General features: G+C 45.0%; 1 protein-coding gene across 3 annotated transcripts in view; it reads right to left on the minus strand.

The window, feature by feature from the left end:
* The window catches only part of RASSF2 (Ras association domain family member 2), a 49401-nt gene extending 25824 nt beyond the window's left edge, over positions 1-23577 (minus strand). For 2 of the 3 annotated variants that reach the window (XM_065921451.1, XM_065921449.1), the window contains exons 1-2: positions 23389-23577; positions 473-563 (exon numbers count right to left, since the gene is read on the minus strand). In XM_065921451.1, the coding sequence (XP_065777523.1) occupies positions 473-531 (59 nt within the window). In that variant the 5' untranslated portion in view covers positions 532-563; positions 23389-23577. Of the gene's footprint in view, positions 1-472; positions 564-21923; positions 22033-23388 lie in introns of those variants that run through there. The other variant, XM_065921450.1, reaches the window with a different exon arrangement.
* Between the last annotated feature and the right edge of the window lie 212 nt (positions 23578-23789).

A 23789-nucleotide genomic window follows, 5' to 3' on the forward strand; every position in this document is an offset into this window, starting at 1 on the left:
GATCAGAGTGAGAGTTTACAAACCTGAAAATGCTCTGATCAAGTTTTTATCCGAAAGTGAATGAAGGGAGGCCTGGGAGAAGGGAGGAGCTTGAGGAGACCGAGGTATGCTTTTGCCTCTTCTCAGGCAAGAGGCAAGGGCATTCTGTCACTTCATTCAATGTAAAGATTTGGGGCTGCCACAACCAACTCCTCCTCCTAGAAACTCTCCAGGACATCAACTCTTTCGAGCCTCTAAAGGTAGTATGTCTTGAAGATGCCCTTAACTTCACTCTCTATAGCCAGGCTCTGGGGGCATGTTCTTCATCTATAGCAGCAAACTTGCTTGATGCTCTCACTAGTCCACACTCAGTTGCTTTCTCCTTCTCACACACATGAGCTCCTCTCACGTACAGAGGAGGCTCCTCTGCCAGTGGCATCCATCCACATGGGATCGGCCACTGCAAAGACAACCCCGTAGCAAAAAATCTTACTTGGAAATGTATTTATCTTGTCCACATGGGACTAGGGAAGTTTGGTGATGGTAGTCCATTCTTCCTTTCTCTTTTCATCAGAAGAAGAGGCCTATATTTGAAAGAAGACAGGAGTTAAAGTCCAGTTGTGTCTTTAAGAAGTCAGCAGAACATGGATTGGGGGCTGGGAGCACATGGTTCTTTGTCCCTGCCCCAGATACATAGCTTGAGCAGCCCAACACTGACAAAGGGCCAGGAAGATGCCACACTGCTTGCCAGAGCTTCTGAGAAAAAAGCCCAAACAAAAATGACAATCCTTGCACAGCCCCAAAACAAATGCCCAAGCCACAGCCACAGAGGATGCTGGCACCCAAACTGGTTTGAAGGAATGAATCTTCCTGAAGAGAACTTCACTACACAGAATAGAGATTTGTCTGGAAAGGAAAGTTGATATTACTGAGATATACTAAAGATGGGTAAACAACCTAAAAAAAAATGCCTAAAGAGAAATGGGCACAATAAATCACAGCATATACATTATCATTAAAATATGACAAAATGAAAGGCAATTTAATTACCTGAGAAAATGACAATACATTATGAAAACAAAGTTATAAAACTATGAGTCCAATTTTATTTAATATACATGTAAGGCTTCCCTTGTGGCTCAGATGGTAAAGAATCTGCCTGCAATGTTGGAGACCCAGGTTTGATCCCTGGGTTGGGAAGATCCCTTGGAGAAGGAAATGGCAATCCACTCCAGTATTCTTGCCTAGAGAATTTCATAGACATAGGCGCCTGGCAGGCTACAGTCCAAGAAGTCTCAAAGAGCTGGACAAAACTGAGCAATTATACTTTCAAGGGTAGTTACCTTAGTGATAAAGAATCCACCTGCCAATGCAGGAGACACAAGAGGAGATGTGGGTTGGATCCCAGGGTCAAGAAGATCCCCTGAAGGAGGAAATGGCAACCCAATCCAGTATTCTTGCCTGGGAAATCCCATGAACAGAGGAGCCTGGCAGGCTACAGTCCATGAGGCTGCAAAGCTCCATGATGTGACTGAGCAGGCATGCATACAAGCACAAAATATGCATATAGATACATATTACTTTGTTGCATGCTAGCAAAGTAACACTCAAAATTCTCCATGCCAGGCTTCAACAGTACGTGAACCAAGAACTTCCAGATGTACAAGCTGGATTTAGAAAAGGAAGAGGAACCAGAGATCAAATTGCCAACATCTGCTGGAACATAGAAAAAGCAAGAGAACTCCAGAAAAACATCTACTTCTGCTTCAAAGACTACACTAAAGCCTATGACTGTGTGGTTCACAACAAACTGTGGAAAATTCTTAAAGAGATGGGAATACCAGACCACCTTATCAACCTCCTGAGAAACCTGTATGCAGGTCAAGAAGGAACAGGTAGAACCAGACATGGAACAACGAACTGGCTCAAAATTGGGAAAGGAGTACATCAAGGCTGTAAATTGTTACCCTGCTTATTTAACTTCTATGCAGAGTACATCATGCAAAATGCTGGACTGGATAAAGCACAAGCTGGAATGAAGATTGCCAGGAGAAATATCAATAACCTCAGATATGCAAATGACACCATCCTTATGGCAGAAAGCAGAGAAGAACTAAAGAGCCTCTTGATGAAAGTGAAAGAGGAGAGTGAAAAAGCTGGCTTAAAAACACAACATTCAGAAAACTAAGATCATGGCATCTGGTCCCATCACTTCATGGCAAATAGATGGGGAAACAACGGAAATATTGAGAGACTTTATTTCTTGGGGCTCCAAAATCAATGCAGATGGTGACTGCAGCCAGGAAATTAAAAGACGCTTGCTGCTTGGAAGAAAACCTATAACAAACCTAGAGAGCATATTAAAAAGCAGAAATACTAATTTGCCAACAAAGGTCCATCTAGTCAAAGATATGGTTTTTCCAGTAGTCATGTGTGGATGTGAGAGGTGGACCATAAAGAAGGCTGAATGCTGAAGAATTGATGCTTTTTAACTGTGGTGTTGGGAAGACTCTTGAGAGTCCTTTGTACTGCAAGGAGATCCGACCAGTCCATCCTAAAGGAAATCAGTTCTGAATATTTATTGGAAGGACTGATGCTAAAGTTGAAACTCCAATACTTTGGCCACCTGATGCAAAGAACTGACTCACTGGAAAAGACCCTGAGGCTGGGAAAGATTGAAGGCAGGAGGAGAAGGCGACGACAGAGGATGAGATGGTTGGATTGCATCACCAACTCCACGGACATGAGTTTGAGCAAGCTCCAGGAGTTGGTGATGGACAGGGAAGCCTGGCATGCTGCAGTCCATGGGGTCACAAAGAGTCGGACACAACTGAGCGATTAAACTGAACTGAACCCTTAACATTTACTATCCTTACACTATTAAATATCTGTCCATCCCTTTATCCATTCAATAATTCATCTTATTTTTCACATATTTCAAAGTAAATTACACACAAAACATGTCTTAGCAATCTAAGAAGTTGAAATCATACTAAGTATCTTTTCCAACCAAAAAAACTGAAAAATTCACAAATATGTGGAAATTAAACAACACACTCCTGAACAACCAAAGAGATAAAGAAGAAACAAAAAAGAAATTTAAAAACATCTTAAATAGAAACAGAAGCAAACACACTAACAGTTATGAGATACACCAAAAGCACCTCTAAGAGAGAACTTTATAACAATACATACCTACATTAAGAAAAAACAAAAGATCGCAAATGAACAATCTAATTTTACACCTCAAGGAACTAGAAAAAGAAAAAACTAAACCCACAACTAGCAAAAAGAAGGAAACAGCAAATATCAGCAGAAATAAATGAAATGGAAACCAGAGAAATGATAGAAAAGGTCAATGAAACTAAGAGCTGGTTTTTTAACAAGATAAACAAGTAGAAATGTATAGGTTGAATCAATAATTACATTTATTGATTTGTATATATTGAACCATACTTGTATTCCAAGGGAAAATCTCACTTGATCACAGTGCATGATCCTTTTAATGCACTGTCGAAATTCATTTTGCCAATATTTTGTTGAGAATTTTTAAATTTATATTCATCTAGTATTTTGACCTGTTGTTGTTCAGCCACTCAGTTGTGTTGGACTTTTTGTGACCCTACGGACTGCAGCATGCCAGGCTTCCCTGTCCTCTACTATCTCCCAAAGTTTGCTCAAACTCATGTCCAATGAGTCAGTGCTCATTCTCTGTTACCCCCTTCTCCTCTTGCCCTCAATCTTTCCCAGCATCAGGGTCTTTTCCAGTTAGTTGGCTTGTAGTTTTTTTTTTTATTGTAATGTAGTTATCTGGCTTTGGTATCTGGCCTTGTAAAATGAGTTTGACAGTGTTCCATCCTCTTCAGTTTTTTGTAAGAGTTTGAGAAGGATCAACATTACCACTTCTTCAGACATTTGGTAGAATTCACCAGTGAAACCATCTGATCTTGGGCTTTCCTTTGTTGGGAGGTTTCTAATTGTGGATGCTTAATATCACTAATAATCAGGGAAATGCAAATCATGTAAACTATTAAATACAGGATGGATAAACAATAAAGTCCTACTGTACAGCATAGGGAAATATATTCATCATTCTGTGATAAACTATGATGGAAAAAATATGAAAAAGAATATGTGTATAACTGAGTCATTTTACTATACAGCAGTAATTAAATATGACATAAATCAACTATACCTCAATAATTTTTTTTTTTTAAACACAATGAGATATCTTTTCACACCTGTTAGAATGGCTATCATTACAAAGACATGAGACAACAAGTGTTGGTGAGGATGAAGGAAAATTGAAACCCTTATGAACTACAAGTGAGAATGTAAAATGGTGCAGCCACTATAGAAAACAGTATGGCAGTTTCTGAAAACACAATGACCCAAAAGCTATGGGAAGAAGTGAAAGCAGTTCTAAGAGGGAAGTTTATAGCAATACAAATTTACCTCAAGAAATGAGAAAAGTGTCAAATAAACAACCTTACCTTACATTTAAGCAAACAAAAAAGCTCAAAACCCACCAAAGTTGGTAGAAGGAAAGAAACTATAAAGAGTAGAAATAAATGAAATAGAAACGAAGGGAACAATAGCAAAGATCAATAAAACTAAAAGCTGGTTCTTTGAGAAGATAAACAAAATTGGCAAATCATTAGCCAGACTTATCAAGAGAAAAAGGAAGACTCAAATCAATAAAATTAAAAATGAAAAAGAAGTTACAATGGACAATGCAGAAATAGAAAGGGTCATAAGAGACTACTACTAGCAACTCTATGCCAATAATAGACAAATTCTTAGAAAAGTACAACCTTCCAAAACTGAACCAGGAAGAAAGAGAAATCACAAACAAACCAATCACAAGCACTGAAATCGAAACTGTGATCAAAAATCTTCCAACAAACAAAAGCCCAGGGTCAAATGGCTTCACAGTTTAATTCTATCAAACATTTAGAGAAGAGCTAATACCTATCCTTCTCATTCTTTCAAAAAAATTGCAGAGGGAGGAAAACTCGAAACTCATTCTATGAGCCCACAATCACCCTGATACCAAAACCAGATAAAGATATCACATAAAAAGAAAATTACAAAAAAAAAAAAAAGAAAAGAAAATTACAGGCTAATATCACTGATGAACATAGATGCAAAAATCCTGAACAAAATACTAGCAAACAAATCTGACAACACATTAAAAGGATCATACACCATGATCAAGCGGGATTTATCCAAGGGGTACAAGACTTCTTCAGTATATGCAAATCAATCAAAGTGATACACCATATTAATATTATCTAATTATTAATATAATTAATATTCATATATCTAATATATCTTAAATATAATCACACGTATCCTTAAAAGAAAGTCAGAGGGATATTTTGCTACAGACAACCTCAACAGAGAAAGATATTTGAAGATGCTACTCTATGGATGAAAGATGGAGAAAGGGACCATTAGCCAAGGAACACAGTGAGAAAAGGCAAGCAAATTAACCCTCTCGCTCACCCTCCAAAGGCTCTAAAGGGAGCACAGCCTTACTAACACCTTGGTTTCAGCCCACTAAAACCAATGTCAGACTTCTGGCCTCCAGAATGGAAGACAGTACATTTTTGTTGTTCTAAGCCACCAAGTCTGTGATCAGTTTTTACAGCAGCAACAGGGAAACAAGGGGAGTTATAAGAGAAGGGTGTGATCTGACTTGAATTTTGGAATGATTACATCACTCTACTCTCTACTTTGAGAAAGGATTAGGGAAGGAAACAGAGGCAAAGGGACCAATTGAGAGGCCTGTCCCAGGGAAGCAGGCAGTGGGGATGGAATAACAGGGTCCAATGAGTTTAAAGAGGTAGAGAAAAAAGTCATGCTCCATCAGTAAAAAGATTTGGAAAGGGCCAGCTTCCCACATTACACCGGGCTGCTGGGTAGCCAGGCACAGTCATAAACACGCTGTGAGGAATATGCGCCGAATTTGAGGCAGGTCATGGAACCCTATGATGCTGATGACAGGAAGTCCTGCCAGGCCTGTGCCCCAGGAAAGAGACAGTGTGGAGCTTCCAGGGAGGGAATCCTGGCTCTGCTGAGGGGAGGGAGGTCAGGAGAGTGGCGAGGTCACCAAGGAGAGAGTAGGGAGGACTAAAGGGGCAGGGCCAAGGGCAGGGAGCCAATGAACCCAGTGGGTTAGGCATAGGCAGGAAAAAAAGAGTCCCTAGAAGAGGAGGAAAAAGAGGAGACACAGTATCTTGGAAACCAAGAGAAGGAGTCCATGATCAGCAGAGCCAGGAGCTGGTGGTGGGAACCCAAGGAACAGAAACCAAGAGCAGTCTCTGATTTACCTCACAAGATCATGAGGGACCTCAGCCAGAGCCAGTTCCAAAGTTTAGATAGAGTGGAAATCAGATTAGTGGTGTCTGTCCATTGACAGACCTCATCCTGAACATTCAAGTCTTTCTCCAGCCAGGGAAATGTTATCCTATACTAGCTTTGATTGCTGCTTCTCTTCCTTCCACTCTTGGTTTATCTTCTGCAATGTCTGTCTTCTCTCTCCAGCATTATTCAGCTCAGTTCAGTTGCTCAGCCATGTCTGACTCCTTGCAACCCCATGGACTACAGCACATCAGGCTTCCCTGTCCATCGCCAACTCCTGGAGCTTGCTCAAACTCATGTTGCTGATGCCATCCAACCATCTCATCCTCTGTCATTCCCTTCTTCTCCTGCCTTCAATCTTTCCCAGCACCAGGGTCTTTTCCAGTGAGTCAGTTCTTTGCATCAGGTAGCCGAAGTATTGGAGCCTCAGCATCAGTCTTTCCAATGAACACTCAGGGTTGATTTCCTTTAGGGTTGACTGGTTTGATCTTCTTGCAGTCCAAGGGACTCTCAAGAGTCTTCTCCAGCAGCACAGCTCAAAAGCATTAATTGTTTGATGTTCAGCCTTCTTTATGGTCCAACTCTCACATCTATACATACTTTTTTACTTACCAGGTTGATAAAAATCATCAAGTAGTCTTATGGCCCAAATGTGGGAATTCTCTAAAATTCAGTCACTCTCTCCCTAGTGAGTGATTTCACCAAGGCCATCACTATAAATCTGATCTAGGCTTCCAATGTGGCACAGTGGTAAAGAATTCGCCTGGTATACCAATGCAGGAGATGCAAGAGATGTGGGTTAGATCCCTGAGTAAGAAAGATCCTCTGGAGTAGGAAATGTCAACCTGCTGCAATATTCTTGCCTGGAAAATTCCATGGAAAGAGGAGCCTGGCTGGCTACAGTCCATGGGGTCACAACTGAGCACACACATAGATTCTTTTGGCCCAATCTTTGTCTCCAGCCTGACTTCTCCCCACTTGTTTTTTTGTTTTTTTTTTTTTTAATTTTGTGTTTTTTAACTTTTACATTTCTTGGATTAGGAATGTTAGGAAAATACTTACACAGTCTACCATATTGTTGAGCTGAAATTACAGATAACTGATTCTAGGACCAAAGCCTTCCTTTGTCTGTCTCAAGGATAACATCTGCATCATAAACTTTCCAACCATCACCACAAATCACTGGCTACCTCCAGCCAGCAGAAGAGGGAAGAAAAAGCTAGCTAAATTTACCTACACTTTAAGGCAAACACAGTTAACAGAGCAAACAAAAGGCCAGAATTTAGAGTTCAGTCCAATCTTCCTTAAACAGAATATTGCTTCTCATACAAGGAAGAATCAGAGGAAGATGGCTGATGGGGCTGGGATATGGATTCAATTGGACACTTTTGCCAAGGATGCCCACCAGTATCTACAGTCTTGAAGAGAGAAATCTGCTCAGCTAGCTAGTTGCAATTCTTCTGCCTTCTCTGTTAACAAGAATTTATGAAGTCCTTCTGGACTCCAAAATGCCTTGTAAGGATCATTTCCATGCATCACTTCCATTATGCCTTGAGAATACAGAACAACTCTTCACCATCTCTTGGAAGAGGGGAAATTAAGAGAGAGGGGAAGGAGGGGGCTTCCCACATCAGCCAGCATCTAAGGCACAGAACTGAAACAGCTCACTGAGTCCCATACAGAGAAAGGAGAAGAGAGAAAGCAGGGGACAGGAATGAAAGGGCAGATTTGACACAAATAATCTTTGAAGTTTAAAACATATTTAAACCTACTGAACCCCCCTGTGAACATGACCACTTAGCCCTCAAGAATTCTAAATCGGTACAACTTCTCTTTAGAAAAATGTTAAAAGCTGGAATGCATGCATGTGTGTGTGCTAAGTGGCTTCAGTTGTAAGCGATTCTTTGCAAATCTATGAACTGTAGCCTGCCAGGCTCCTCTGTCCATAAGATTCTACAGGCAAGAACACTGAAGTGGGTTGCAGTGCCCTCCTTCAGAAGATCTTTCCAACCCAGGGAGCAAACCCACATCTCTTATGTCTCTTGCATTGGCAGGCAGGTTCTTTACCACTAGCACCACCTTGGAAGCCCCATTAACTATAAAGCACATCTGCTAAAATGTCTAGAGACGTGAATACTGTTGGGCTTGCCGAGTCAGGACATGAGCCTCCTAGTCACCTAGACACACTGGAGACTTGTTGAGGCCACTAACCAATCAGTCCTCTCTTCTGGCACCACTTCATGCCCTAGCAGAAATGTTCTGGGTTCTACTCAGTTCCATTAAATGCCTGCATGATGCCATGCAGCTTGTCAGCAGAATCTAGTACTTCTCACATGAAGACCCTTCCTGCCTGCTCCCAGGACAACTTGAGGACACAATCTTCCCTAAGATCCAAGAGAATGTCTTGACAAAGCAAAGGTTCCTAAGCTATTAAAGATGATGACATCCTAGCTACAGAGAAGTTATGGTGCCTGCTTTTCATGCTCTGTGAGGGTATTGCTTCTTCTCAGACCCAAGAAAGCTCACACATTCCCTAAACCCTGCCAAAACTTACCTCTCCCTACAAACTTCTCCCACTATCTCTGGGTAGTGTTGAGGGGACAGCACCCACACCTCAGCCTGTCCTTCATCACAGCACTTACCACCACACAGAAACCACTAATTTAATGTTTCTTTCTTCTCCTGGGCCTAGAGGTTTCTCTCTTTGGGCCCCAGATCCCACACTGTGTCTCTCTCCTGAAAATATTCTCATTCTCATTATTAATTATTTGGAAACAATGGATTCAACAGTCAGCCCAAGGAAAGCTAACCTGCTGTTTTATGTCAGGGAATTCCTAGAGGCAGAGGATTCTTGTGTACATGAGTTATTGAGGAAGTGACTTCAGGAGAAACCTGTAAGGAAGCGAGGGAAGCAAGACTGGGCTGGGGAAGGAACTGGAGCCCAGCCACAGCCTGATCCCGTGGGAGCTCTAGGGTGTGAACAACTTCATGGAACTGTCCCACCCTGAGAGAGGCAGACCAGGCCTTTGTTTCTGGCACTAGTCAGTCATTGGCTGAGAGTCACCCCTGGGCGCGGGGGGTGAGCACCGAGGCATTTCCCTGAAGAGCAGTTCCAAGACTGGGGAGCAACTGAGACCTGTCAATAGTCCACACCTGTAACATGCGGTAGATAAAGGGGATTGGGTGGATACCAGCAGCGACCACCACACATGCCCCACATGAGAGTTGAAACAGCTCCTGGCTCTGTCACCTTTTTCCACCCACTCTCAAGCTGGGAGGAAACAGCTGCCTGCCCAGCATCACTGGGTGCAATGCAAGGCTGAGCTGTAGAAATGGGGACAGATGCCCGAGCTCTGGACCGGTAAAAACCCTGTAGCTACCCTGTAGCTGTTGCACGAAGGACTTTTTCCTTTCTTTTTTCACAGACTCCCCACTCACAGGTGTTTCCAGACTCCCCAAGAATAAATGAGGGGCTATCCAGGCCCTTGAAATTAACCAGCTCAGCTTCCTATGAGAAGAGAAAGCATTAAATCCTTAGGAAGTTTGAGGAGGTAGAAAAGACATTCAAAGCTGTCTTAAAAGAAGAGCTTTAAAGAACAGCTTTGTCTGTTCTTGGTTCTTGGTTCCTCCAAATTCCTGTGCCCTCATTCCCTTTCTGTCAGGGAGCTCAGAGAACACAATGAAGCTAATCTGGTTTCAGAGCATTGCCAGCAGGTTGGCTAATCCCTACAAAGCTTCTGATTAAGCCTAGAGACTAAATGTCTCTCATCTTATTGATCAACTGGAAAGTCCCAGCAGGCAAATAAAGAACAGAAACAGGGGAAACCCCTGGCAGGAAAGCCCAGAGTGAGATGAAGAACCTCTTCAGTGGTTTATTTGCTTCTTTGTTTTCTGTCTTCCTGTTTGCATAACCAGAGTTAGACCCCACATCCTGACTCTGATCTCAGCTCCCAGGGTAGGATGGGATGTGAGGGAACAACAGTTAATTTATAGGACCCAGGCAGTCCCAGTCTCTAAGAAGACAGAACGAGAAGAGAGAGACAGGCTGGGAAAGGTGAGGGCTTATTCCACAAAACATTCCCAGTGGGGCAAACCCCATAGTGCTATGCCCTGACCAGTGAGAAGGATATGCACTTGGCAAGGCCTCAAATGAAACCAAGGTGGAAAGGGGTAATAGTTGACCTCAAGACACACAACATCTCAGAGGTTCTAATTCTGGGTGCTCATCAGACTCTCTTGGAGTGGGAGTGGGGTACGTTGGTGTGTGCTGTTGTGTCCGACTCTTGGAGACCCCCTTGACCATAGCCCACCAGACTCCTCTGCCCATGGAATTTTCCAGGCAAGAATACTAGAGTAGGTTGCCATTTCCTACTCCAAGGGATCTTCCTGATCTAGGGATCAACCCATATCTCCTGTGTCTCCTGCTTTCGCAGGCAGATTCCTTACTACTGCACCACCTGGGAAGCCAAGGGAGTCGGGTAGGAGGGTTGATTTGAAATTCCTGATGTTGAGGCTGCAACTCTGACCAATTTCTTCAGACCCTCCAGGAAGAGGTGCAGGCATGAGCATTTTTAGAACCTCCCCACATCATGCCAATGTACAACCACGGCTGAGAGCCACCATGAAATATGAAGGAGATAGAGCTGTGTAAACTGAGAACACCCCCAAATGCATCTCAAAGTAGTGTTTCAAGAATGGCAGGAACAGAATTTTCTAAAAACCAATGAGTTGTCTTTTGCAGTCCCCTCCCATTACTAAACTTCAAAGGGGAGAGGGGACAGCATAGAGTATCCCCAAGAATGAGAACAGATGCACAGAGCAGATGCAAGGGGCCCCATCCAGCAAACCAGGGCACCACACCACAGAAACCAGGAAGTCAGCTACAGGCACCAGATGCAAATGAAACACTAACTGGAGGCCTGCAACTTCCCCTTTTGAGGCCTCTCTCTACCTCTTTTCTGAACCCTGCTCTGCCCTGCCCTCTGGGGACAATCTGGAGCTCCAGGGTTGGAGGAGAAAGCTCTCTGACATGGTGCTTTATATTAGAGCGTTGAACACTGCTTCATCAGGTCTCCAGAGGGACTCCACTTTATAACGAAGCAGTGAAAGAGGAGATAATGCTTTCCCCTCTGCACTTCAGCTCGCTAGGATGGGAGCGGAAAGAAGTATCAATGGCAAACAGGTAACCCCAGTCCTATAGCACCACACAGGGAAGGAGACTTGAGCTATGGCCTGGGGCCCTGCCAAGATCTAGAGATTACAAGAGATGCCACCTGAGCCTCCTAGACAACGGTAAAATCTGGGCTGCCTAGGAAGGAACAGCATACTTTCCCTTCCATTGCTTTCCTCAATAAAAGGTCCACTTTCTGGCCAAACCCACATGCCTCCTCCATTCCTTCCCCACCCGTGGTGTCCAGGCCCCCAGGGAACCACCTACTGGGCTCCCAGTCACTCTGCTCAGGAAAAGAACACTAAACAGCACAAAAGGGAGAGATAAGGTCAAGTGTACTGGGTATATATACTCCATTTCCTCAGCTTTATTGTGCCTGTGAACACAAAGCTTTGCCCCTCTGCACCCCAAAAAGATGTTCGAGGTTAGAGAAAAGTGAGAGGGGAAGGTAGTAAGTTGGTGCAAAAGTAACTGCAGTTTTTGCATTGCTGAAATTTGCTGTTTGATCCTGGAATTCATTCTTAAATAAATGTGGTTACGAGGCATCATTTTAAGGCATATTTCTCGCTTTTTTTTTTTTTTTTTTTGCTAATGACTTATTACTCGCTGTTTATTTTATATTTATGTTAGATCATGGAAATGACAGACAAAAAGCAAATTCGAGCAATTTTCTTATTAACTTGCGACATCAACAACACATTTGGCCTGGGAACTCCTAACAAACAGTGTGGTGGTGGTTCAGTAAGTTTTGTAAAGGAGATGAGAGCCTTGAAGATGAGGAATGTAGTGGCTGGCCATCAGAAGTTGACAACGACCAACTGAGAGCCATCATTGAAACTTAGAACCACATGAGAAGTTGCTGAAGAACTCAGCATTGACTATTCTATGGTCATTAGACATTTGAAGCAAACTGGAAAGGTGAAAAAGCTTAATAAGTGGGTGTCTCATAAGCTGACTGCAAATAAAAAAAACTGCCTCTTTAAAGTGTCATCTTCTCTTATTCTACGCAACAACAAACCATTTCTCAATCGGATTGTGGTATGTGACGAAAAGGTGATGACTAGCTCAGTGGTTGGACTGAGAAGATGCTCCAAACCACTTCCCAAAGCCAACCTTGCACCAAAAAAAAGGTCATGATCACTGTTTGGTGGTCTGTTGCCAGTCTGATCCACTCTAGCTTTCTGAATCCTGGCAAAACTATAACACCTGAGAAGTACGCTCAGCAAATCAATGATATACACCAAAAATTGCAGTGCCTGCAGTTGGCATTGGTCAACAGAAAGGGCCCAATTCTTCTCCACCACAACATCCGAATTCATGTCGCACAACCAATGCTTCAAAGGTTGAACGAATTGAGCTGTGAAGTTTTGCCTCATCCACCATATTCACGTGACCTCTCGCCAACTCATGGACAGAGGAGCCTGGCAGGCTACAGTCCATGGGGTCACAAAGAGAGACATGACTGAGGGACTTTCACTTCACTTCACTTCACTCACCAACAAACTACCACTTCTTCAAGTATCTCGACCACTTTTTTGCAGGGAAAATACTTCCACAACCAGCAGAATACAGAAAATGACTTCCAAGAGTTTGTGGAATCCCAAAGCAGGGATTTTTAAGCTACAGGAATAAACAAACTTATTTCTCATTGGCAAAAATGTGATTGCAATGGTATCTATTTTGGTTAATAAAGATGTGTTTGAACCTAGTTATAATGATTTAAATTTAAAAATTTGTAGTCCAAAACCACAAAAACATTTGCACCAACCTAAATAACAGGGAAGAGGTTGGTGTGTTCTGCCTGAGGAGGGATGGCACTTTTATGCAGAGGCAGGCAGCAAAAAAGAAGACTAGTCAAAGGAAGCCTTGATCACCTATTTCCCTCACAAACAGTGAACAGAACAATCACAACAATATTACTATGCTAATAATAAAACAACAAATGTGAATAATAGATGACTAACAGAAATGCAAGCTTACTACAGGCTAGCTATTACCTGTTTTGATTCATTTAATCTCCATAACAACCCCATGTAGAAAGAAATCTTAATAGTCTCGCTTTGCAGATGAAGCAACTGAAGCACGACAAAGTTAAGTATTAATAACTTGTCCAAAGACACACAGTCAGGAAGAGAGAGAGCTAGAGTTCAAACTTAAGACTGCCTGATGCAAAACAGAACTTATATTTGCTACACAGCTGCCTTGCAGTGAAGACGTTTACAGCTAAAAATCACCCGACCTGGTCATATTCTAGAGAAATATATATCAGAATCCTCCAGAGGGCTCATTAAATACAGATTCCTTTTCTCCCATCATCCCAATTTCTGATTCAACACTTCTGGAGTGGAGTCTGAGAAGGTGCATCCCTAACAAGCTTCCAAGTGCTGCTGGTGCTGCTGGTAACAAGACTCTAAAAGCTTTCTCCTATTCCTTAAAAGAACTCTTGATTTTTATCACTTTAAAGATGAGGAAACAGAATGTTGGGTGACTTGTCCCAGGTCACAGAGCTGACATGAAAACAGTGCCCCTTCTCTAGTGCCTTGGCTAAGCAGTGGGCATGAGGGTCTCCAAGTAGGACAGGCAGCTGGAGGCTGGCTTCAGCTGCTGGCCACAGAATGCCCCAGAGTCCTGGGGAAGACAGATGAGTCAGTGACTGGCCTGGCAGACAACCTGCAGGAAAAGCAGACCCTGCAGGGGATACAGATCCCTCCCAGAGACCTGGGTACTTGCAATGTCACAGGGCCATGAATGCCCAGGCATATCTCACCCTCTGTCTACAGAAGAAGCTATTCCTCACACTCATGGGCCCCACAAACTGCCTGCCCCTCCTTCTGGAAAAAGCCTAGGGGGTCTAACAACAGGTCCAAGGGCCCCGCTGACAGGCAACCTCACTCCTATCCCCAGAGAAGCCTCTATCTGGTACACCTGCCAAATGAGTACATGAGATTCAGCAGGTGGTCAAGTGGGCTCCCTCATGCCAGGAGCATGGCCTGTAAAAGCCCCAGCTCCTTCTGCTGACAGCTTGGGCATTGATCCTTCTTGCTCAGGCCTTTTGCACACTGGTCTGAATTCTTCAGTGTGCCTGTGGAAGCTCTGAGGAAATGGTCTGCTTCCTGCTGAGAAGACGTATCTCCTACTCCCATGCTAGTAGGCACGTGGCCAGGTGAGTGACCTGGAGAGTCCCAACAAACAATCACCCCCGTAAACAATCATCTCATGGGCCCAGGTGAGCAACTACTTGTTTATAGGGAAGTCTCATCTACATCCACAAGTTTTTTACTTTCTGGATGGATATTTAGAAGGAAACCCAAAGATCCTTAGCCTCATGTCAAATGGAGTGGGACCTGGAGTGGGACCAAAAAGACATAAAGAAAGCAAAACCTCATACAGAAAAGGCTATATGTGTGTGAATGTGTAAGTGTAGATGTGTGAGGTAATGTATAGGTGTAAATGAGTAAGAGAGTATGCATGTGTAAATGTGTAAGTATCGGTGTGAGGGAGAGTGTAAGTGTGCAAATGAATGTGTGTAGATGGGGTGTATGAGACAGTGTGTGGAGAGAGAGGGAGTGTGTGTGTGTGTGTGTGCGTGTGTGTGTGTGTGTAAAGAACTTTGACTATAGCTCAGAGAACCCACAAGACCTAGAAAGAAAACTTCCAATATCTACAGGCCCCCAGGGAAGGGCCTAGTCACCTCTACCACCTTCACCCAAAGGGGTCCTGCTAAGATGTGTCCCCTCACAGGATAAAGCTCAACAAAGTGCAAAATTCCATATAACTGACTTGGCACGAGGAAAGAATGGGAAGTTGGTGGAGGCAAATAAGACTAAACATTCCTTGACCTGCATTTCTCAAAACCGAGGGTTATTTTACGGGGTATTTAAAGTCCTACCTTCCGAAGGGCAAATTAAGCTCTCCTCCAGCCCAATAATTACAAGATTTAATTGGAGCCCTGTCTCACAGGGAGGGCCCAAGGTCTGTGTCACTCGTCGTGCTCCGAGCCTCTACTTGCCATCAGCTCGGCAGGGGCTGCTGGCTTATCCAGGCCAAGTTGGGAGGCTGCCGCCGATGCCCCACTTCCTACAGCACAGGTTTCTCTCTGGCCACACTTCCTGTTTACTGAGTGCTTCTCTGAGACTCACCTCTGACCTCACATCCCCTTCCTAAGGATACCCCAGCGGTCCTTCCCTTTTTTGGTGCTACTGACTGAGACTCTGAGCTTTGTGTGCAGAGATCTTAGGGTTTCCCCTCCTTGCTTCCCCAGAGTCAGGATAGGAAATGCAAAAGCCTAAAGTGCTGGCTTCCTTCACCCCCAGGTTTGGGCAGGTTCCTTGCCCTTGGAAGGGCTAGCAGAGGGAGGGTCCAGCAAGTACTGAGCCTCCCCCTGGGGGCAGCATCTTATATCCACCCTTTCTTAACCTTGTTAACACCCTGCAATATGTACAGGCAGGGAAATTCAGCCTCACACAGCAGATCTTGGACCCAGGAGAGACAGCTCATTCAGGGGTTTCCAGAACATTTCCAGGAGGCTCAAGGGGAAGTTTTCCACAAAACCACACTCACACTCTCCTCCTCCTGTCCTGCAGCCAGCTGACTAACCCTAAAGAAAAATCAGCACCATGAAAAACAGAACTTCTCAAAATGGTCTTCAAAGGCCATTTCTGTAAAGTCTTTTCACTTCCCCTTCACTGTCTGGGATTCAAAGAGCAGCTGGGCAGAGAGAAAACAGGCAGAGCCAGGTAAAGTAATTTCCAGAGAGCATAGTACGTACATATGTCCCCTCCCAGACCTACATTTTCTCAGCAACTTGCTGGAGGGCGGGCAGTTTCCTCTGGGAGCTTGATTAATGAGGAACTTAAAGCATTTTCCATAGAACAAGGCGTCCCACAGCAAAGCCACTTGACCTACTCCCTTGACCCCTGAATACAGTCACACAACTTTGTATCCAGGTTCTGGGTACTGAAGCTTCCTGATCTCCTCTCACCTCAGACCAAACTGAGACACACATACATACCACCTCCCCTGCCTCCACTCCTCTGCACCATGTCCCTGATTATCTTGTCAAATACACAACCCACCATACACACAAGAGAGCAATCCTTGGCCCAGATGTCTATAAAAGCTTGCACGGAGCTTTAGGAAGAGGGCACTGATTATCTGAGGCCACTACCCATCTCCCAGAGTACTTAGGATCTCATGGACTCCACCAGTTAAAGTCTTCTCTGCATCCCAGGCAGGCCGACCCTGCCTGCGGACAAAGCATTCGGCAGCCGCCACAGGTGCCATGGTGGGTATCTAGTAAGTTGAGTTGAGCTACAGGATCTGGAATACACAAAGGACATTTCAAACAGGCTGAGGTTCTCATCCTCATTCTTCAAGGAAGATGGTCTCAACAATCCAACTTCCATCTGGTGTGGACCTTACTCACTATAGGATAGCTGTTAGGTTTAAGGCACAGCAAACCCCATGCACACTCTCTCAATCCCACCACCACACACAAAAAGCCCTGGGATATGATGATTCAGCAGTAGAGGCCTGAGGCCCAAGGCCCAGCTGCTAGCAACCAGCAAGTCCCAAATGTGATGAGTTCTGATGCCCACTGGCTGTCCACCTTTGTTCTGCTCAGCTGAGATGGAGGTCAGACCCTGACCCCCATCCCAGGTGATGGCAGCGGAAGCAACAAGGATGGCCAGGTCCTTGTGGCCCAGTCTGAAATGAAAATGCGAGAGACCAAATACCACAATTCTCTCCAGGGCTTCCTTGTTCCTTTTTTTCTTTTATACAAGGAAAATGGATTTTTTTTTTATTTTAAAGATATAGAAAAGCGAAAAGATTAAGATCAACAAAAGGACAATTATGGTACAGTTGCACTTTTATAGGAAACCTAGAGTAGGCAAACTCATGAAGATGTTAATAGAATATACCAGCAGCTGGAGTGAGGGGAATGAATGGAGAGTTAATGTTCAATGGGTACAGAGTCTTTGGAAAAGTTCTGGAAATGAATAGTGGCTATGGTCATAAAACACAGTGAATGCAATCAATGCCACTGCTATGGTCTGAATGTTTGTGTCCTCTCCCAATTCATATGCTGAAATCCTATGATGGCATTAGGAGTGGGTGGGGGGAATAAAAAAAAAAAAGAAGCTGGTGGGGGGGCTTTGGGAGGTAAATTAGGTCACAAAGGTAGAGCCATGAATGGGATTAAAGGAGACCCACAGCTGCTTCTGCCACAGGAGGATACAATGATAAGTCTGTGATCTGGAAGAGGACCCTCACCTGACCATGTTCACAGTCTGATCTGACTCCCAGCCTCCAGAACTGTCTCTGGACAGTCTCTGTTGTTTATAAGTCATTCAGTCTGTGGCATTTGTTATACAGTATAGCTCAAATGGACTAAGACTGAATTGTACACTTAAAAATGGTTAAAAAGGTTAATTTTATGTTGTGCATATTTTAAATACAATAAAAATTGAAAATAATGTAATAAAATGTAAGATTAAAATCTTCCAAAAGTCCACCGTTCAGTGGAATTATTATCACTATTAATATTTTTCCATATACCCTTTCAGAGGCAAATATAAATGAACCTTACAAAATCAGCACATTGTTTGGAAATGGCAACTGAAAGAAATGGCAACCCACTTCAGTATTCTTGCCTGAGGAATCCCATGGACAGAGGAACCTGGTGGGCTACAGTCCATGGGGTCGTTAAAGAGTTGGACACAACTGTACGATTGAACAATAACAACAGCACAATGTTTGGTAAACTACTCTTTACAAATGCATATTTTCCCACGTTAACAGATGCATATCTGTATCCTAAAGATTTTGTAATCACATGGTATTTTAATGTAGAGATACACCATGATTAACAAATTTACTATTTGGGGGCATTTAGTCTCCATTTTTTGTTTTATTATTATAAACAATGCTTCACAGAACATTGCACATGCACATATTTTTCTGCATGTGTCCAATTATATCCTTAGGATAAGAATTCCTCTAGGTGGAATTGCTGAGTCAGGGGATCCCTCAGGAGGATTATCAAATAGAGCATTATGAGTAAAACCCAACCAGGAATGCTGAATTCTGTCAAATAGAAGTCTCTTCCTCCACAGGGACTTTTCCTGGATTTCATGTGGGTGTCTACAACTTTGCACAGTGGTTCAGGAAAGGACGTATCATTTCCATATCCTCTTTACCCACTCCCCAGTCCTCCTGTGGGGACACATCATGCCTAGGTCATTAAGTGAAAGTGGCACACAAGGAAAGCAAAATTTACTGAGATAGTTCTACTGAAATCTCCTGTGCCAGCAGGAAAGACTATAGTAAAACTCTAGGATGGCCCAATCCTGGGTGCCCCATGGTGTATAAGCTATGTATAGACACATGAAAGGTTTTCTTTCGTTAAAGGTTCTTTTTTGTATGGACAGAAGGAAAATGCAATGGACTCTTGTTGAGGAGACCAAGGATTAGAAGGGACCTGTGGAATCATCTAATCTCTAGCCTCGGAGGTGAGGAAATCAAGGCCCCCCCAAAACTCATAGCATAAACACTTCAATAATCTTTAACTGAACCCCATTAGTGTCCCATACACAATGATTCAGCCAGTTTAGGGCACAGCTGAACATACCCTAAATTTTGACACCTAGAACAATTCATTTTTAAAAAATATTTTTGGCCATGCTGCACGGCTAGTGGGATCTTAGTTCCCCAAACAAGGATCCAAGCCACAACCCCTGCAGTGGAAGCACTAGAAATGTGAAGTCTTAACCACTGGACTGCCACGGAAGTTCTGACACCTAGTGTAATTCTTATCCTCCTCACTGGTGTACAAAATCGGAAATTAAGACACTGATCACATCCCAGTCCAGTCAAGGCCAGGCGTGTGCTGGAGCTGGCTCCTACTGGCTCTCAAACCTCTCTCTCCAAGGCATAATTCTTCATGGTCCACCACAATACCCATTCCCAAATCCATCATAGCCTCACCTGTACTATTCAAAGAGCCAGCAAACATTTGCCTGGATGCACGCTGTGTCTGAGCACATATCACAGTGAGACAGTTATCATTTCTATCATTCAGTTGGGGAAACTGAGACTCAGAGACTTTTTTTTTCTTCTCACTGTTTATTAACTCAACCATATTTAAAAGGAATCAAGATGTCAGAAGCATTTTGCAGGATGCTACTGAAGCATCAATCAAGGACTCAGCTCTCAAACTGCACAAGGTGAGAGAGAGACAACAATGAAACAAGGAAGAAAGGGATGGGCAAAATGTGAATGAGAATGCAAAAGATGGGGCTATACTCCTGTGGGACACAGTCAGGGAACAATTCCTGGATGCAGTGACATTGGAAGAAGCTTGAAATGTGGCCCCAAGCTTTTCAGGTCCTGTTGGGTGGGAGGAGTCTTCCACTTTTTATCAGAACCAAGGTTTATCTTTATTTTTTTCCATTATGGTTTATTACAGGATATTGAATATAGTTCCCTGTGTTGCACAATGTGACCTTGTTGTTTATCTATTCTACATATAATCGTTTTCATCTGTTGATCCCAAACTCCTAATCCAGCCCTCTCCTGCACTCCTCCCCTTTGGCAAGATCTATTCTCTATGAAGACGCAAAGACTTAAAATGACTTTTAACTACAAACTAAAGACTTAGGTTGGTTCCCCCAGAGGTTGACCATAGGACAAGGACTCAAATGCAAGTGGAAAAGGAGTGGGAAAGTGAAAGAGGGAAGGGAAGGCAGCCAGTGATGGGAGTCAGTTATTACTATAAGCAACTGTGAAATGGTCTTACTAAGCAACTCTGAAAGACAGCATAGAATATGACCCAAAGCTGCCCCAACAGAGAGGTGAGGGAGCTGGAGCATTTATACACTTGCTCCCAACAGCACTAGTTGAGGTCAAGGGAACACAGAATGGATGCTGACAGCATCTATTCCATTGCCCAATATTATGCAGCTAGAAAATCTGAAAGCCATTCAAAGTCCAAATCCATTTCATTATAGAAAGGAGTAGTTAATCAAACTAACACTATAGGCAAAGTGCCATGCTGGTAAAAGTAAATGTATTTGCCAAATGACTTTGGTTTAACATGTCCAAGGAAATAAAATGTATCTTTTTGCTAATTTTTATCAATGTAAGGATTAGGAAAAGCCATTCTAAGTCACTTTGCTCATCCCACAAGAATTAACCAAATGCCCCTTCCCTGCCTCTTCTTCAGTGAGAGGTTGTCTTCTCTAGCTCAGTCACAGCTGCCTTGGGCAGGAATTCTACGTCCTTGAGCAGCTGCATCAACCTCTGATTACAGGCTCCAGAGTCTACCATCCAAGGGATGATTAAAAATGACCTCCTGGCCACCTAGCCAATGGAATCTGGAGGATGTTCCTGTTTACTGTGCTCTGCTTCCCCTCTGCCTCCTGCTCCACCCCCCTCCCCCACCACATCCTCCATAGGAACCCACAAATAGTCAAACAAATGAAGTCAGCAATCATGGGCCTGTGGTAGCTAACCCAGCCTTAAGGATTTATTTAAAATTCTTCTGGAGAGGCAGGGAGTGTTTAAATAGCACGGTGTGTCACTGGGATAAATAATCGGGCCATATTATGATGAGCAGTGGGATGAGCGAGGAGGTGCAGAAAAGGACCACCGCCCTAGTTTTATAAACGCTATAAACTGCAACTATGGCTTGAAGACAGACTGGATGTCTTGTTCCATCCCCCAAAACACTGCTGAGACCTTCCCGGTTTCTCACTCTGGGCAGAGGAAAAGGAATGTGGACAAATCCTGAAACTGCTCTTGGGATCATCCAGTTTCCCCAAGCTCTCCAAGGGATTCTCTGATAATCTCATCCCACCTCAGCATGAGCCCCAGAGAAGTGGACTCTGGAGCAGAGTGAAACCACTCTCAGGAAGGTGGGGATGGTGCCAGCTACAAATACAGCAGGGGCAGATACTGCGCAGGCCCTGGCCTGCTCGCCCAGGTGCAGAGGGCATATCACCTTCCCCTGGACAAGGATGTGACTAGGGGCCTCAGGTCCCCTGGCCTTCTCTCAACCAGGTCTCCCAAAGGTGTCCTCATCATTCTAAACAGATTTCACCAGCATAAAAACAGGGACAGAGGAACATGGGGTATGTTTAGGTTGCATGTCAAAGATTCACTCAGTACTCCACTTATGCTCTCCCTTCTTCTGAAGGAGGAGCAGGATTCACCTTCCAGCTTTCTTAGCACAGGGAATCCTGAATTGAACCAGCCCAGACTCCCAGGTGTCTCCAACTCCTTGCCCCAGGGCAAGAACTACCCTCTTTCCAAAGCTATCCTGCCTCTCTGAGCTCAGCCATCCTTTGAGGCCCTCTTCCATCCCCCTGAGGCCCACTGGATTGCTGCAGCTCCCAGGCATCAGGCTGACCTGTTCAGAGGAGAAAGCACAGTGGCTGCCCATACTCATGGCCTCACTCCAGAGTCTCTGATCCCAAATGGGCACCTCGCAGGCTGACTTCAATTTTAGTCTCTGAAACACTGAATTTGGACACAAATTTAAAACAAAACAACAAAAACAAGCAAACAAAAAACCCAAACAAAACCTCTTCTCAAACAACCTAATATAGCTTAGCCACAAGAGGTTTAATTCTTCAGACCACCTGAAGAAAAAGTTTCCAGTAAGTAAACATAGATTGATGAATAAAATAAATCCAACCCCAGATTCTTCAACCAGATGCTCTGGAAAGAAGGCCCCTGGTTCTGTTTCACAGCTGTTCAAAAGAATCATTGTTTCTAATTCTTTCTTCCCATTGTACCAAGATCAGTTGTGACAGGAATTGTTATTTGTCAGCTCCTTGGTGCCTGCATTCATTCATTATATGTAAGGTACATACTATGAACTTGGCCAGCTCTAGATAAACTCTGTTCTCTGGGAGAACAAGCTCTAGGGATCCAGATTCCACACACCTGGGAATAAAGTGCATGGCAGTGCTCAGAAGCCTGGCCCTCAGCTCCTTCTGTCACTGAGAGGCAGAGGTGAAGTGAACAACTCAGGACCCAAGGAGCGCCCCAGGATAAAACGGAGCCTCATGTCTCCCTATCAGGCCACTGTGCCTCTCTCTGTCCCTAGGGCTCTCCCAGCTTAGGGACTGAGGGCAATGCAGGCGCTCAAAATGCAGTGGTGGCCAGAGTCGGCCCAAGGCACTTGCCTCTTCAGTGAGAGAGGACGCAAAGCCGAGGTTCTCAACGACCTCAGGCTCTGGAGGCAGGCCAAGAGCCAGCAAAGGGGAAGTGCAAGGAGGACCCAGGGCCCCAGCGCGTCCAACGCCCTTCTGAAGGCCAAGGGAGGCTCAGGCGCTGTTGGTTGGAACTCGCCTCCAGGGAACCCTCGATTCAGTCGGGAAGAAGAGAACCGGGTTAGGATCGGACACCACCACCCACCCAACACCCGGGCTGTCGGGGCCTGACATCCCTGCACCTGCCCGCCCGGCAACTTCTCGCCAGGGAGTCCCGGGGGACCCCGGGAATAAGGTGGGGTTCGGGGGCAGGGCTTCCTGCCGCCGCCCTTGGCGCGGAGAGAAGGAAGAACCCCCCAGGGAATCGAAGGGCAAGGATGAGCCTGGACCACAACTTTGTCCCTCAGAATGCGGGCTGGCCGGGGTTCCACGCCTACGCGGCCCCAGCGGAGTCCGCACCCCCTGGAACCCCCAGCGTCTGGGAAAGGAGGGAGGAGAACAGGCGCTGAGGGGCTGAGGGATTGACACGGAAGAAGCAGGGGACACTACGAGAAAACTTTCAGCGAGGGGAGAGAGGACCGCCCCGTGCACCACACCTCGCGCCCCGCAACTTGCTCCGGGAGCCTTGCTCCCAGCCGCCCGCGCCCCGCGCCTTGCCTGCGTCCGGAACCGGCTGCATCTCGCGCGCGCTGCGGGGACCGTGGAATTGGAAAGTAGGGGGGCGGGGGTGGCCACGGAGCTCGTTCAGCAGTCGGCGGGCCAGGCTCCCTAGCAGCTTGGCAGAGCTTGCAGCAGCCGCGCAGTTGGGGGTCGGGCGCCCCGCCCCCCTCGCTCCCCCCCCGCCCTTCCTCGTCCTCTCTCCCGCCCCTCTGCCTTTATCTGCCTCTATCGGATCTGACCGCCCTCCCTTACTCTTTTCTCTAGCTCGCCACCTCTCCCTCCACCCTGCTTCCCCGGCCTTTCTTCTTCCCCCTCCTCTCGCGGCCCCCCGCCCCCTGGGGGCGGGGCTTCTCCCCTCCCTCCCAGACAAAGCTGTGGCTGCGCGTCGCCTGCTTCCC

The sequence above is a fragment of the Muntiacus reevesi genome, chromosome 2, assembly GCF_963930625.1.
Source record: "Muntiacus reevesi chromosome 2, mMunRee1.1, whole genome shotgun sequence".
In the NCBI taxonomy this organism is placed as follows: Eukaryota; Metazoa; Chordata; class Mammalia; order Artiodactyla; family Cervidae; genus Muntiacus; species Muntiacus reevesi.